At 38.5% G+C, this 16,786-nt stretch overlaps 1 protein-coding gene across 1 annotated transcript in view; it reads left to right on the plus strand.

The window, feature by feature from the left end:
* TTLL11 (tubulin tyrosine ligase-like family, member 11) overlaps positions 1 to 16,786 on the plus strand; it is a gene marked incomplete at its 5' end in the record, with an annotated part of 44,412 nt that overhangs the window by 21,681 nt on the left and 5,945 nt on the right. The window contains one exon of the mRNA XM_009710346.1: positions 14,521 to 14,778. Within this exon, the coding sequence (XP_009708648.1) occupies positions 14,521 to 14,778 (258 nt within the window). The remainder of the gene's footprint in view (positions 1 to 14,520; positions 14,779 to 16,786) is intronic.

The following is a 16,786-nucleotide window of genomic DNA, read 5'->3' on the forward strand; positions in this document are numbered from 1 at the left end:
TGAGAGCCAGGTCCTGTGGGGCTTGGCAGCTCTTCAAGCCTCATTCTGTAACTGATGGCACAGGTGATGGAGCTCCTTTGGTGTGTGCTCCTGCTTTGACTGAATTCTGACAAAGTAAGCTTCTTTTGTGGTGTTTTGTTTTAGTTGTGGTTGTAATTTCTTTTTTTTTTTAAAACATCAACTCAGCAATACTTCAAAGCATCCCTGGGAGCTTTGTTGCATGCAGATGTTTGCTGTATCCAGCCATTGCTGATGGCAAGCTTCAGCTGAAACCAGTGAAAATTCAGATTAAGCATAGCCAGAAATTTGCTCAGGTTACATTGGATAGGATATAAAACAAATAGCAATTTTGATCTTATTCATCAAGTAATTAAGTGCATACTTAAGTGTTTTGTGGAGCTAGCTCTCTGTACCTTTGAGAGAGTGAAATTACTGTAGCTGTTAAGGCCATTCACCTTTTCCTTTTACCTCAGAGGTAAACTGGCTAGCAACAATAATATAGTGGAGAAGTCCTTGGTGTTCTTAGATGTTGTTTCCACTATTCAAGGCTTCTCGTATGTAGCCTTCAAGGATGACATCTCTTCAGCCTGAAAAGGGTTAGTGCTTTTGTGTTGAACAAGGGCTTAATTTCCAACTAATTTTCAGTACTTGGCTCAGGTTGGTTTGGGCTTTTCTGCCTAGGTGATCTAGGCATCCATCCAGCTCTGAAAGTCCAATACACTTTGTCAAAGAGTGTTAATCTGGACTAACTCTTAAGTTGAATAACAGTCCTGTAGTAAAAACTAAACAAATGTATTTGTTGCCTAGTGAATGCACTGAAGAGAGTACCAGGGCAGAGGAGAACACGGCTTAGTGTGCTCTCTGACTGGAAAACATCTGGTTGAGCAACACTCCACGTAAGGAAGTAACTTTCTGCTTATAAAACTGATTTAATTGAAATCTAATCTGTTCCTCAAATGAGTTTATAATCTGTCTTTTGTACATATTCTACAAATGCCATCTCCTCTCTTCCTCTGCTAGACTGCATTAGCGCAGCCTGTCTAATGCAAAGAAGGGGAGGAAAATGAGCAGTTGTTTTCTTTATTAAGGAAACTGCTTAATTTTTTTAAAGTCAATTTTTAAGAGATAGTACTACATCTTCTTTGGATTTGCTATAATTTCCGCTTTAGTTTTCAGTACCAGAAAGCTGTTGTAGTTTGAAGTTAAAAACACTTTTTTTTTCTCTCTGTCTTCAAGTATGGGGCAGAGGCAACATCTGCGTGCCTTGTCTGTCCAAGTGGGTTCACTGAATTTGCACGTTCATACAGGGAACGTGATTAGTAGTTAAGCTTGAGTGCAAATTGTTTTTTTCCTGTCACTTCAATATGCTAATCATTTGAGCTGAGTTTCTGCTATCAGCAAAATAATCTTCACCTCTGCTTACACTGTAGCTTGCTAACATAATCTAGTTTTTGGGTGGTATCTTGACTTACTGCAGGAGTAGTGATTCAGCTGCACTCTTCAGTATATAGCTTTTTCATGGCTTTTGTATGTGGCACAATTTCCATTATTAACCTGCTGTTAAATACTTCTTGAATAAAATTTGATTTTCAGAATATTACCTTAATTGCCTTGTCTGAAATTAAGGATATATGTTTGATTAATTTGACATTTTTTCCCTTTTACCTTCTTGAATGTATCTTTGTGCTGCGCAGAAGCAACTCTGCTTTTAAATTTATTTTTCCAGTTGGTCTATAATGTGAACTCCAGTAACTTCTAATTTTCTGTAACCTTTCCTTCCTACCAGATAGTTTTCATAAAATATGTGTACAAGTATTTACTATAAATTGTAGGGTATATAGTGTGTATTTGTGTATATATGTCTGTATATACAGCATGCCTATGTGTATATTTGTATATAGTATAAAAATGTCTTATTTCTTACCTGTCTCTGTGCCATCTTTACAATCTGTATGTTATGTGTACCTAAAACTACAACCAACTGCGGTAGTTCTGATTGCATGAAATCTGTGGGGTGAGCCTTTAATACTTTGACTTGGTTTCTCCAGTTGTATCTTTAAGTTCTTCATGTAACTGCTGAGTTGCAGTATGTACTTTATGTTCTCTCAGGAATGGCACAACCCACGAACGAATTGATTTAAAAAAATAAGATTTCATGCAACCTAGAAGATGTTATAACAAATCGATCAGCCAAGGGCATACTAAGGTACATCACCTTACTAATAAAAGAAATAAACAATTTCTGTGGAGTTGGGCTCCTGGGCCACCTAGCAGTGTTGTACTTAAGGTAACGGTAACATGGAATAAATGAATGCATGTGCATGGATTGTATCCCTGAATATCAGTAGAAAGTTCTTACTTGAAAATGCCTTCTAAGAATTATTTATTTGCAGTGTATTTAGGTGACAGGTGAAGAATGGGAATACTCATGGCAGATAGTTGTCAGTCTTGGCACAGCGGTGAATTATAGAGCAGATTTAATGATCTAATTACCCCATGTTGTTGTAAGAAATAAGACAATTCATTTCTGTATTTTCATTTAAAGCAAACCATTCATTCACTGTGCTGTAACATGGAAGCCCAAGTTTGGTGCTGTTTGAACAAAATACACTCCATTCTTTTTTTATGGCAGGCTGAAGTAACAGACAGTACTTTTCAGTGACTGTGAAGTGTGTCTCAGCTAACTTGGATGCATGATTTGGGGAAAGAGCTGAAAAAAGTCGGCTCAATCCTAACATTAATTGGAATTTTAATGGAAGCAATTTTTTTCTGCATGATTTTTAGATATTTCTAAATATTAAAAAATGAGACTATATTTTTTGAATGAGGTTATGATATTCTTTTCAGTCTGAAGCATTTCTTTGTTTTGAAAAAGCCCTCTTTCTTTTAAAAGGTTTTGAGTAAACCTGTTAAGATACTTGGAAGGGAGATAGAAAGCACCCTGGTTTTCATTGCAAATTGAATTTTGCTGATTTTTGCATGCAGTCATTAATTTTTTTCAACTGAAGTTGCTCAGATCTTAGTTCTTTTTCATCCTTTAAAATAAAATAAAGAGTCCCTAGGTTTTTCTTTACCCAAATAACCTCTGAAGTGGGATATCAAAATGTGATGTAGGGTCTTTTTCCTTCCCAAAACCAGAGGGATTAGAAACTTGGTAGTTTCTGAACAATTATGTCCTGTAAAGTATAAGCTGTGTGACAGTCCTTAGAGGAGAACCAGGAGGAGGGAGAAGCAAAATCAACCTAAGGGACCACAGAAGCGGAAGATGGGGAGACATGAGTAAGATAGAGATTCCCTGAGATAAAACCTGATAGAATAGGAAAATACGAGAATTTCCTGTTAACTAGACTTTTACACATGGACACTTAACTGGAAATTGTTCCTTAGATTAATTCCATGACTAGACTGTGCCAGGGTTTTAGGTCTGAGGAAATTACAGCAATGCATGTCATATTCTTACAAGACACTTGATACAGTATTGGGGTTTAAATAACACTGCACTCCTTTAACATGTTCCCGGAATTCCTGGTTAACGTGTAAAGGCTGCTTGTTCCAGGGAGACTTATTTGGGCAGCTGTGGGCACTCTCTTACCCCTTGTCAGAAATGCGTTTAGATGAAGCACTCAAAACTGCAGTTTTGGTGTTTTGTTTTTCTTTTGCTACTTGACTTTCATTCATTTTCTATATCTTCCTCCCTCCATTCTGTGTTGCTTTGAACTTCCATAGATTTTTCCAGTGTGTGATAGTATTGGTAGACTGCTTTGCGGTAATCTTTGGTAGCTGCTTTCCTCTGGAAGAGCATCACTTCAAAATTAAAGTGGATATACATGACAGCTGGAAATACCAGTTTTTGTTTGTTTTCTTTCCTTCTACAGGAATACTGTGATTTGTTGGGACAAAGTTGAAAATGGTATCTTTTCCTGGCAAGATGTTTACTTTTCAAGACTTTGTTGTTGTTGTAACTATAGGGTAAATGCAAGCGTTTATTTTGCAAGCATTTGGTCTGAAATAGACATGGAATGAGAAGCGAAGGAAAAATTGAGATTATTTCCCAGATTTTTTTGCAGAAGCTTTATTATTCTTGTTAGCTTCAGGCCATCAGAAAGGTATGTGTTTTCAGATACTGCACATAATGAGTATTAGATCATAACCATATCTGAGAACTGTTTGCTTATTCCCCTGTTTATACTCATGTAATAATGGCGAGGGAGCGCAAAGCAGGTTTTTAAGGGACAGCAAAATTAAGTGCTTGGGATTTTGGCTTGACTTAAGCACAGGCATTGAGCAGAAAAATAACATTTTGCCTCTTACAGATATCCTTCAGGTGTCAGTTCTGCAGGATCCTGGTTTTATTACATCAATCACAAGCAGCTTAAGGCTTCCAAAAACATAGTCACAGACAGATGTTGAGCCTGTCTGGGGATTAGAAATATCCTCTTCCATTAAGTATAAATTAACTTAATCACCAGGTATGATAGATAAGCAGCATAAACATCATTCCCTGAAGCTTTCATTAAAATTAAAATTCTATTTAAAACTAGGCTCGTACTTTCTACGACTTGATCCCCCTTCAAAGAGATTATATCTGCTGTAAATTTTTACAGTGACAGAAATTAATGTATTGGGGGCAGTGATGTTCTCTATAATTTAACTTCTGCTGCTAGTCATCTTTTAGCAGGAGAGATGATTGGCTTATTTTTAAGTAATAATTGGTCTCTAGCCTCTGTAAAAATGAGAACGCAATAGAACTGCTTAGCACCCGGTTGCCAGAAAATGAAAGCATCAAGCCACATGCCTTTAACAGCAGTGTAATCACCAGTAGTGTTATTTTGTGTATGTAGAATTCACCTGCTTTAATGGGAGGATTACTGCTGATAAAATACAGTTGCACTGCTGCTTTCTACTCTATTGGATGACAGGGTAAATCTCCTTTTCTACCCTAGCCATAATCATGACTGCTTTCTAAGAATAATTTCTACATGGGAAGAAATACCATGGGGTTTAGGGTTTTTTTTTCTGTTCTACTGTAAGACACTTGGGGGTCTAATTTAATGTTGGTTTCGGTGTATTATCAGGCTTTACAACTGGTTTGCCTTTGCAGCATCCTGTATTACTATTTTAAGGCACTCTTTTCTGAAGAAACAAAGAAAACTCTGGAGAAATAATGAGGTACATAAGTACCTTAAAAGCAAATAGTGAACACAAATAAATCTACTAGGAATAATAAAAGCTACCTCCACAAAAAATAAAGTATTGGGGACCATATTTAATGATCTTTGTTCTACAGTGGAACAAAGTCTTTTGATGCAGGTTTTGCATTGCTTATCCATTATTGCATTATAGTAATGGCATATTTTCTGCAACACTCAAATAGATGACAGGTAATAGCATAAGCATTGACTGCTTCTGTTACATTAAAAGTAATAAATCTTTAGCTAATGCAGACTGATATTACCATTATTCTTAAAAAGAGAAAGTTAGAAATAAAGAATATCAATTAATAATTAGAAAATAATTATTTTTATTTCAGCACATTACACCTGAGACTCCTGAAATGCGTTTCTTCACTTTAATGATTTAAGCTATGTACTGGGGAGTGCTATAGAAATAGAACCAGAGCTCAAGTACAACTGTTATATCCAGTTGCACGTTCATCCCAGGCATGCAGTATGTGCTTCGTATCTCTAAAGGATGTCTCTTCTCTCTCTGGTGTGCTGCTGTACTGATTCCTGTCATCACCCGGTAAGGTAGGAGTTTAATTAAACTAGATTTAATCACAGTATCACTGGTGAACACTTACAGTGTTGGAGATCAGGTTTGAAATGGTTTATTGGATGAGCTTTAGTTTGAAATACAAGGGAATTAATACAGCCTTTCTGACTTCTGATTTGTGTAATAGCCTTGTTGAAAACCTAAACTCTTCATAATGTTTCTTTTTAAAACACACTAAAATTAAGCCCTTTCTGATCTGGAAGATACTAGGATTGCAAGCACCTAAATCATCTAAGAGAATACATTTTTCCAAGGATAGTGGAAGAAATGCTCACTTATTAATCAGAGCAGATAAGATCCAAACTATGGAGAATTCTCCAAATAACTGAGTGACTCGACTTTTGGGCTTCTCAGGTTTCTTGGAAACGGTGGTTTCTCTGACTAGGTCGTCTTCTGAAATCCTTCTATGGCTGTGTGGTCAAGGGTGGGATGTAAATCTCGCTTGTTCCTTATGCTCTGGTATTTTATGGATGACTGCAACGATGTTAGCTGGTGCCTATACTGTGATTTGATTTTTTATTTTTTTTTAATGGAATCTGAAAGTTTTTATATTATGGAATATTGGAAGCTGTTTTTTCTGTAGTGATCCCCATATAAAGTAGACAACAGCATCTTGAATGTGGTCATCTAGGAGTGAACAGAACTGACCAATTTGTGTAGGCTAAAAGTGGGAGGTTGAGCACAGTGTGCCTCTGCGCTGTCTCCTCTTAGAAATTCCTCTGATCGATGCACAATCCAGACAGGAAAGGCTCTGTACAACTCCTTTGAAAAGGAAGTGTTAATCCTGGAGTAATGCTTGTTGATAACTGCGGCCAGTATATCATTGCTTGTGTGGCTATCGGACATGTTTCCAAATACAAACTGCATTTCTTCCTAGACAAAAATGTGTGGGACAGCACCGTTAGCTTGTCTTAGGTTGCGAGTTTGAAGTGGAGGCTCTGGTCTTCTCTGTTTATGATATGAAAATGTCAGTAATGTTCTCATCCATCACTTTGTGTCCTTGGTGTGGAGCAAGTCAGGATCCACACTAAGGTTCTACATCTCGGAAACACTTGTTAATGTGTTAAGGCGGCAAACTTTCAGAGTCTTCTGTTTTCCTTCAAAAGCTATTTAATCTTTAATGAGAAGCGTTTATTTTTATAATAAATCCACCCGGTCTGAAGAGGCAGCGAACCATCCTTCTCGGAAAGGGGACTGATGTCTGTGGAGCTGGGAGTACGATACGTGGTAAACAAATCACACTCGTGGGACAGAAAGCGGAAAGCCTGCAACTAGCAGATGTGGTATGGAGAGCTGCTCTGCTTGTTGATGACAGACTGCAGGGGCTTCGATTGAACTTTTTCAAGAATCTGATAAATTATTTTGGTTTTGTTAAGCAAATGGCGAGGCTATGGAGTACGTTTTTAATCTATCCTTGGATTCACCTAAAATGGTTTGCCAGCTCTCCCAAACAAACTTAGCGTGCTCCACTTCTTCCACCCTTCCAGAGCGAATGCGATGCTCGGCCTTGAAGGTGCAGGCAAAGTTAGACACAGTCACGCTCACGAAAAGGTTAAAATTGAAGTGAGGTGATTTAATTGCTTTAATTCTCTAACTGAGATATGGGTTCTTTTTTCTTAGCGATGGAAATTCTAACTGCTTTCAGCACTTTCTGCTCCCAGGACACAGGACAGCTGCTGCATTTTCAAAATGTATTTTGTATGATGTGAAGTTAGTTGTCTGCCAACAACATGGTGATTATCAATCCTTATTCTTAATGTGATTGATTCTGCTCTTTGAAATACAGACTCTTTACTGTGGTTGCTTTGACTGCCTCAAAGCATTCTCAAAGCATCGAATAAACTATATGTAAGAGCAATAATGTTTCTAGCATAACTTCAAGAATCTCTTACTCTGTGGGGTTTAATATTCTTTTAATACTTTGATCTTTGTGCGACTGTATTGTTATTTTGAAAGGGGTGAATGCTAGTGCCATTGATGTTTTTATTTTGCCAGAGGGCGAAGAGATGAATATTCGGTTTCTTCCAATGAAACTCGCGAGCGGCTGGTACAAAACAAAAGATGCTGGTTATTCACAACGTGCAGGCAAACGATGAACCTTCCTGCTCTCCCAGACTGCGGGTGCTGGAAGTCTCTGCGTGTTAGTAACAGTAATGGCGTTAGTTCCTAGAAGAAAATTGATGAATGGTTGATAATGCAGAGCCACTGCTCTGCCTTTGACTTACTTTCCTAAATGATTTATTTCTGTGAATGTGCACACAAACGTATTTCATACCTGCACACTCCAGTAACAAACAGGTATCTCTTTCTTGGGAGGTCTATATACTGTGGTGATAAATGGGTGGATAGATAGATTTGTCATGCAAAATATTCTCTGCTTTTAACTATGTTAACATAGTCCTTGCTTTGAGAATAGAGGCTCAGCTGAGGGAATAATTATAGCTTCAGAATCCAGAACATAATATTTTCTTTTATTAGGTAAGCAGTTGTCAGTTGATACCAAAATTGCTTAATTTATACTTCCAGCAATGCCCTACATGTTAAATATATCAAGTGAGCATTCTTAGAAATATTAATATTGCAGTTCTTACCAATTTTACTCTGAACTTGACAGCTAAATTTTATATACAAGTATACAAAATGCTGTGAATTTTGAAGCCCCTAATTAGTAGTTGCAAATTTGTTTGTCCCTTAGCAACTTGTATTTGCATAAAGAATGAAAGTGATAAAACATAGATGGAGGAAACATTAATAAATTAGTAATCATGTATAAAAGATAAGTAGTCTTAGATGTCGTTTCCGTAAGCTTTATTAAAATTGAAATTATTTTTTAAAGATATAGTTAATATTTTTTCCACAGTTGATCGTTTCTAAAGAGAGATCTGTCATGAGCTGCAGAATTAGAGAAATTAATGTATTGAGGTCAGACATTAGGATGTAAATTAAGCCTTGCTTTTATTCTGTGTGGCAACAGAAGCATTACCTTATATGTGACCTTTCCTTCATTTAGCCTGACTCAGCTGTGTCACTCAACAATTAATTCTAAGGAGCAGCTTTAAAGCATGGGGCTCAGCTTTCTTCTCCTCCCCTTGCCTGTTGGAAATCCCATGAGAAAAGAGCTGATGGAGGGCACCTGGGCAAGATTCTCTTTCTGGAGATTTCTTTCAGCGTTTTGGAGTTTCTGATCCCTTCCCCACAGCTCCACTGCAGCACTTGGCCACAGACGTTTTGCAGGGTTTTCAGGGCAGCTGGGGCCAAGCATGACAACCCCGGGGGCTGTACCCAGGCTCCCGAGGTGAAGCCGTGGAGGGGACAGTATATGAGAAGTTGCTTGGAAGTCGCTTTCTGGAGTAAGAACAAACTGGATGGTAAATAATGCATAGGACTTTTCAGCCACACTTTGAATCTGACAGGTAATATTACAAAAATGTGTACTTCTAGATTTTTCCAGTTAACTGATGAGTTAGAGGTAGAAGTGGAGGTGAAAATCCCCCTTACGTTTTCCTCGTTGCTGGACTTGGAGCTGTATTTCTGCTTTTGGTAGCTGTACTGCCAGTGCTTCTCCTGGTCTTTGATTGCAGGACCCTTGGGGAGTTATGCCATCCGCCTCACCCTTATGGCGTGGCGATGGCAGATGGCAGCGAAACGTAGAAGAAAATGTAATGGTGCATTGCGAGCAAGTGTAATTTATCTAGCGCCAGGGCAAAAAATATGTTGTGCACTGTCTCCTTGCAAAAATGTGCAGATCAGAGTAAAATTCCGGTTTTATAGATACCGAGTCTGGCTGCAATATACCTAGCGAGGCAGTTTTTTTAATTAGTCGTGTTGCACCTCATCGCAATGAGGTCTCATACAAGTGTGTTGAATAGATCTACAGAAAATAAACTTTTATTGAAGTAGTGTCTGTGGTGGCAGTGGAGAACCATACTCTGAATATAGTCAGTGTAACCGCTGGTGGTTAAGGTGAGCGTGCAGAATAGGCAAGCCTATGTATCAGTTCAGTTTTACAGGTACGGACAAGCTCTTGTGCAGGTTTGTTTCGGAAAGCCTTCCTTTTAATAAAAGTGCAAAATACTACTTTCATTTTAATCCAAATTATATGATCGAATTAATTAAGCTGTAGTGTATTTGAAAAAGAAACTTAAGGAAAATCCTGGGGGGGGGGGAGGAGCTAAAGAATGAAAACAAATCATTAAACTTCATAAAAGCAATAACCTGTAAAAGGAAATTAAGAAGTATATTCTCTTTTTTTACTCAATGGAAGTACAAGATTTGGCAATAAAGATTAGAATTAAGTTTTCTTGTGCCGATTTAAATATTTTATAGACTTTCCTAATGTATAAGTGGAAAGGAATGAGACATACAGTAGCATACAAAAAAGAAAACAAATCATTAAACTTCATAAAAGCAATAACCTGTAAAAGGAAATTAAGAAGTATATTCTCTTTTTTTACTCAATGGAAGTACAAGATTTGGCAATAAAGATTAGAATTAAGTTTTCTTGTGCCGATTTAAATATTTTATAGACTTTCCTAATGTATAAGTGGAAAGGAATGAGACATACAGTAGCATACAAAAAAAGCTGGCTTTATTTTAAAAATTCTTTTCTAATAAGAAATACATTTTTAAGAGCTATTTCAGTGGAAGTTTGAAATGGGATGCTGGTTTTGAGTTTTTATCCATGACTTCAAAGGCAGCTGTGGGCTTTTCTCCATAGAAAGGAGAGGAAGAAGGAAATTTGAGGTGGCAGTTTAGAGCCTCTGCTTTATTACATTGAACAATATTTTTTTCTTTGACCATAACACCGTTTTGTGTTTTGTTTTTTTTTTTTTCCTACGAACGCAACTTTCTATGACACTAATGCAAACCAAACATAGTCCCATTCAATAATTTGACTGTGTCCATTCCCCCTCAATCAGGGAGACGGAGTCTCCTGTGGCTCCCAGCAATAATCTGTCCAGAGTATTTGTTTACGATTGTGGTTTGGGTGTTCTCTTCATGACCATTTCACATTTCTTTTGAGGATGGGGATTGAAAAATGAAAGACTGAAAAAAACTTCTTTCAAACTACTGTACCTCCTCAGAAGTTCCAGGGACTGTAACCAGCAGAAAAGAGGTGCGGATTTGTGAGGGAAGTCTAGCTTTGCAGATGAGGACGATGCTGAGAGACGTTGTTCCACGAGTCAGACCTCTGTCTCCGTCATGTCGAGTGGATGGACGATGCTCCAGCCTCCCGCTGCAGCCGGGCAGCACAGGCACCGAGCGGCGCTGGGACGATAATTAATTTCTCTGAAGCTGATCCCTTTTAACAGTCTCTTCAGCATTTTTCGTTCAAAATGAAATCTAATGAAATTTCCTCAGCTCTGCTTGCGTCTTTTAAAGTAAAGCTTTATATTTTTTTAACTGAAAACATTAATGATGAATGAATAATGTATAGTCCAAAACACTCTTGAATTTAGAATGAGAAAGGGTTTGGGGCTTCCAGGCGTCATTAAAACGAGAGTTATGCTATAAACAACACAACCATCTCTCCTGCTGAGTACAATGTTTCACATTTGGTGAAGGTCTAGTTCAACTGGCTGAAGATTTGAATTTTTAAATTAATGAACAGACCTTTTAAGATTAAAAATAGAAGCCTGCATGCTTGTTGTTTCTTGGCTGTATGTACTGTTGCTCTCTTGGCAGCCAGAGGGTACTCTATGGCAGTGAAACCACCATCCAGTCTTACATGAGAAAGAACAAAACTAATAATTTGTTACTTTAAGCTTTACTTAACTAATGACAAAAATAACATTATTTTTCTACTTTGCTATCTGCAGCAAGAGGAACATTAGCGGAGCACTACCTAAGATTTGTATTTATTTTTAAAAGACTTTTTAGAGTCTTTTATCTCAAAAATGATCACATTTATAGATATTCAACATCAGTGAATATGTGTGGATACAAAAGAGGTATCATTATTTTTAAATTTTGTGACAATGGTCTTAGAAGAGCAGATGCTTTGTGAATCGCCGTGACAGTCCCATCCGAGCAGCGGGTGGCTTGGCAGTTATGAGCACTTAAACACCAAAAGAGGCTGAATACGGATGCTTTTTACAAAGAACCGTAGCATCATCTGCTAACATTCAAAGTTCATCTGAATAAACTTGGAGCTGGCATTTGGTGCGGGGAGAAGTTTCCAGCCTCGGTTCCGCATGGAGCGGTCGCATCTGTGGTCGCAGTTTGGGCAGGTGCTGCAGCGGAGGGTGAGCTCCTGCCATTTGCAGGTGACGTCTGGAGGGGTGAAGGAGTTCAGAGCCCAGATTCAAGCAGGGTTGAAAACTTGGCCCCAAAAATGCCGTTTAGAAACAAGCTATCGCAATTTAGATCATGCCAATTAAAACATCTTTTGTGCAATTCCCCTTTGTCTTATAGTTGCCATATGCCTATTCTCAACATACCTCTCCCTAGAAGTTAAAAGTATAACTTTGAAATATTCTGTACTAAAAGGGGACACAGTGTGGCAACAGATTAATGTCTTTCAGGGAAATGTAGTAGAAAAGAGAGTCTGCAAATCCCATGGGGATATTTGTTATGGATGAGTGACTACAGGACGGCTGCACGAGGGCTAAGGAAATCTGCTGCCTTTTGCAATCGAAGGCGGAAGGCACAGATTTACTGTAGATTTGACTGAACTTTTACAGTGCTGTGGGTGGGTAATAACTGTGTTGATTGTTATCCTCTGCTGGAACAGAACTTCTGAAGGACACTAAATCTGCTCAGGAACACAAAAGATCAATGTAGTATAAGCGCTATTTTTTTTAGTATCTGGTGTGAATTATTCTTGATGATGGGTGCTTAGAGAAATGACTGGAAAGCAAATGAAAACCTGCGTATGCTTAGTGTGTGCCAGGTAATTACCATTAGCTACCAGACTTTCTGAACTTACGAGAATGGCAATTTTTAATTTTATCTAGATATGCCAAATGCAGGGAAAAAAAAGTAAAAATATGTCACACTGAATAAACATGTAACATTTATTTCAGAACACCATTATCTCGATCATCTTTATTTAGGGAATTTGGCAATGACAATGAAGATGAAATAATCTATTTTGACAGCATGCACAGTGGATTTGGAGAAAAAAATAATGGGATTGCCCAGCAATTGTCTTCTGAATAGTGCCAGGATGCATTTATGTGAACCATATTGCTTCTTAGTGTACTGTCAGAATGTCTTCTTTGCAAATGTATCTTACTGTACTTTTTGTGTCTTACTTATCAGGGAAGGTAAAGGCTTCTAATCATTATCGAAAAATAAGTTTAGTCTTAGATTATTACAGTCTCTAAACTCTTCCCATTAAATGTTCCATGAAGTTCCATGAAACTCATCTTTTTTCTCCATACCTACATTTGTTTGATGCTGACAGTAGCTGCACGTTGGTATTACCGAGTGGTTCCTTGTCTCTGGGGAAGAAGTTAGCCTGTTGCCTTTTGTGCGGCTGTACAGAGCTTTTGAAAGGAGTACGGATGTTCTGCACCATCACAAGGAATCTGCATGGAGAACAACCATGCCTGTGTCATGAGCGGGGAAGGTTGAAATGTATGGCTTCTAATGTTTGACTATGTGGACTACAAAAAAAAAAAATCTTATGCCATTTTAGAAAAAAATAACTTGGTGGGGCCCAATTTTTTTGAGATCCTGTTGTTCCCTTTGCTTTTTCAAGTGATCTAAGGAGCAATACTGGTTAGGACAAGGAAAAGTAAGAGGGGAAGGGGAAAAAATTTTAAAAAATGTGAAGAAAGGTGATGAGAGAAAAACATTATTCCTGGTTCAGGGATGCAGAAAGGAGCAATGCAGTTGGATGTCCATCTGGGCTTTCTGTTATTAAAGATAAACTAAAATGTCTTTATCAATGAATGCCCTATAAATATTTTTGAAGCATTGTAAGGGAATCATGCAGGCATATCTTGTCAGTGTTTCAGCTTTGGAATGTTTTAGATGAAATAAATTTACAGGGTTCAGAAAACGCTGAAGAGTCATGTGGAAAATGTAACGTCTTAAATTGTCATAATTGTCATAAAATTACCGATCTTTTTGAAAAAACACTCAGTTATATAATTTGGTAGCCATCCCCCTGAATTTCTGAAAGCTGGCAATGTTTTCCATCTGTTTCTAGAGCTTGGGCAGTGCCCAGAAGGCACACAGCTAGAATTTGTTGTAATTTAATGCCTGTGTAGAAAATTGCTGACCTCTTCCTAGGACACAATAGCCCAAGGGCTGTGTACCCGGAACCGCAGGGCTCAGGGTGACCGTGTGGCGTTGCGGTGACCAGGCACCCACTCTTACCTTCTTGGGGCGGTAAACCCAAGATTTTGATAAAGGAGAGGTTTAGTATAAAACAAAATTTCAGAACTTACAGAAAAATGATGTGATTGTGCCCAGCTCCCAGTCATTTCAAGGGGAGTTACAAGTTAACGGTAGCTCTCACAATTAACCTGGTCATGGTGGGGCATCTCTTTATCAATTGTACTTGTCAAAAGGTTATTTGTGGCATCAGAGAATGGTCTGCTTGTTATTCTTTTACCTCCTATAACATGATTTCTGCCTTAGGGAACCTTAGTATTTGTTCTTGATTTTTTAATGATTGTAAAGATCTCATAAAATAATGTTTTATAATTAAAAAAATAAAACAAACTCAGAAAGGCAGAATATTGACTCTTGTAAGAATAAGGTTAATGTGAGACACAATTATTTTATGTGCTCCAGGTGTCAGACTTTGGAACCTGTGTCAAGAGCAAAGGAAGAGCTGTTGGAGGCGAGCCGGGCAGAGCGAGCGGATCAGGATGCCACCAAGGGCGCGGAGCCTGGGCTCCCCTCCCTTTGCCTCAAGCAAGTGTTCCCCAAGTACGCCAAGCAGTTTAACTATCTGCGACTTGTGGACAGAGTGGCTGCGTTGTTTATCCGCTTTCTTGGTGTCAAAGGGACGACAAAGTTGGGGCCAACAGCTTTCCGAACGTTTATAAGGTTAGTAAAGGTTTCTTCTTAAGGTGAAGGTTTCTTTAGGAATTGCTTAAAGCATAGTCAAGGAGTCAGAAGCCCCCGATCCTGTGGGGTAGCCCTGCTGTCCCTGGGCGTATCTTAAGCTTTGTTGAATAAAAGCAGGCCCTAACAGTGGTACGCTTTTAGCCTGTAGTAATGCCTTGGTAATGCCTTCTAAAGAAACTTTTCCCCATAAGTTCCATTGAACCACCGCATTTTTTTTTTTAATAAAATACATGTATTTTTATCATTCCAGGCTCCCAAAATACCTGACCTACGAAACTGTATCTAGTGGGAACCTGGGTCTTTGTTCTACAGCAGATCAGTGATGCTTTGGGAGATACTGTTGGCGGTCTTAGTTAACATGGCGTGTGCCTAGTAAACGGTAGGAATACCGCTGTGAGAACGTGACAACCGAAATTGGGTCACTTGATCTGATTCCGTTGGCTGCGGGGCACAGCCGTCTGCCCCAGGAAAGGATTTCCAAATGCCAGTTCCTGATGCGTTGTGCGCTGAGGATTTGCATTGTGAAATTGCAACTCGCAATGGCAAGGAACTCAATTTATTTTTTCACATACTTTTTATTTGCGAGGGTTTTTTTTCATTGTTTTTTTATGGAGATATCTGTTCTAGTCATGGTACAAATATCTCATTTTCTGCTTTTCATTGACGATGACAAAAGAAATAAGCAGCAGCAGCAGCAGATGCACTCTTAAAATACAGATCCTGTTTCTATGCAGGTGCATTTAGCATTCAGGAATGAATATAAACAATTCAATTTATACAAATTATGATATCTAGAAAATGACTGAAGGCATCTGCTCTATCCACAGACCAGTACAGGATTGTTTCCAGTTCTGTATTTTCTATTGTTTAGTCCAGCCTTAATTTGGCAGTTGTCAGAGGAACACAGAATAAATGCCAACGTTTTCTTTTAAGAATAGTGAAATAAATTGCCATATCTCAATGCAATAGCGTTTGCAGTTTCTTAATGCAAGTTAAATTGAACTTTTTAATGTTGGCAAAGATTTTGTTTATTTTTTCCCAGAGGCTCTATACCAGCTATATGGCCCTTTTCTGAAATGCTGTCATTACTACTCATTTCAGACATAAGGTCGTGTTTCTGAGGTGTGTGCTGTATCACTTTTCAAGACTAAAATGGTACACAAGTGTGATTTTGTGGGTGGGTGCGTGCGCGTGTGTGTGGGGGCAAGTGGTTGCAGAGACTGTCCACTCAAATTTTGGCTAATCAAAATCTGTTCCCCTTCAATAATTTCCTCATTCTAAAAAATAACTAAAAGGGAAAAACCCAGCGTGGCTCTAGTCCTTGCTTGGGTGCTGCCTAAGATTTTTTGGGACTATGTAGGCCAGACCTTAACTCTCTGTTTTAAGAGAGCTCTGCTTAGGCTACTGAAGAGTAAGATTCTTTTCAATTATCCAGGTTTTGGGGGTGGTTTTGTAGATTTTGTTTTGTTTTGTTTTTTCTTTTCTGGCTAGAAATTTTGGCCAGCTCTTTGGCATGTGCATTAGTTCCAGCCAGGCTGCCAGACATCTGGAAATCCTGGACAGATGGGTAGTTCTCGTGTACTGATCGACACCACACCGCAGGCTCAGACCACACAAGTGTCACGTCTCCTACACGTGCTTATCACCAAATGCCCGACATGCGTCCAGAGATGCTGCTGTTTTCCATGCAGCATTCAGTAGCGCACAGGGTAAATCCGTTTGGTGTTCAGGCATGAAGAAGTAATTCTGTGCCTGAAAGCTTTCCTCCGACCCTTTTCAAACAGGATCAGTCAGTCAAATAAAAAAGTATTTCTCTCTGCAAACTCTGCCTCATGTGGATAGTCTGTGCAGATTTGTGTTGGGTTTCACAATGTACCAATTAATGCCATTCTGTTACGGCCTCAGAAAGAGTACTACCAATAATAGCCTGGGAGAAAGCTGTAACAGTCAAGTCATATTTTTAATTGAAATATTCAGGGTTTCCTCC

The sequence above is a fragment of the Cariama cristata genome, unplaced genomic scaffold (genome assembly GCF_000690535.1).
Source record: "Cariama cristata isolate BGI_N322 unplaced genomic scaffold, ASM69053v1 scaffold14301, whole genome shotgun sequence".
In the NCBI taxonomy this organism is placed as follows: Eukaryota; Metazoa; Chordata; class Aves; order Cariamiformes; family Cariamidae; genus Cariama; species Cariama cristata.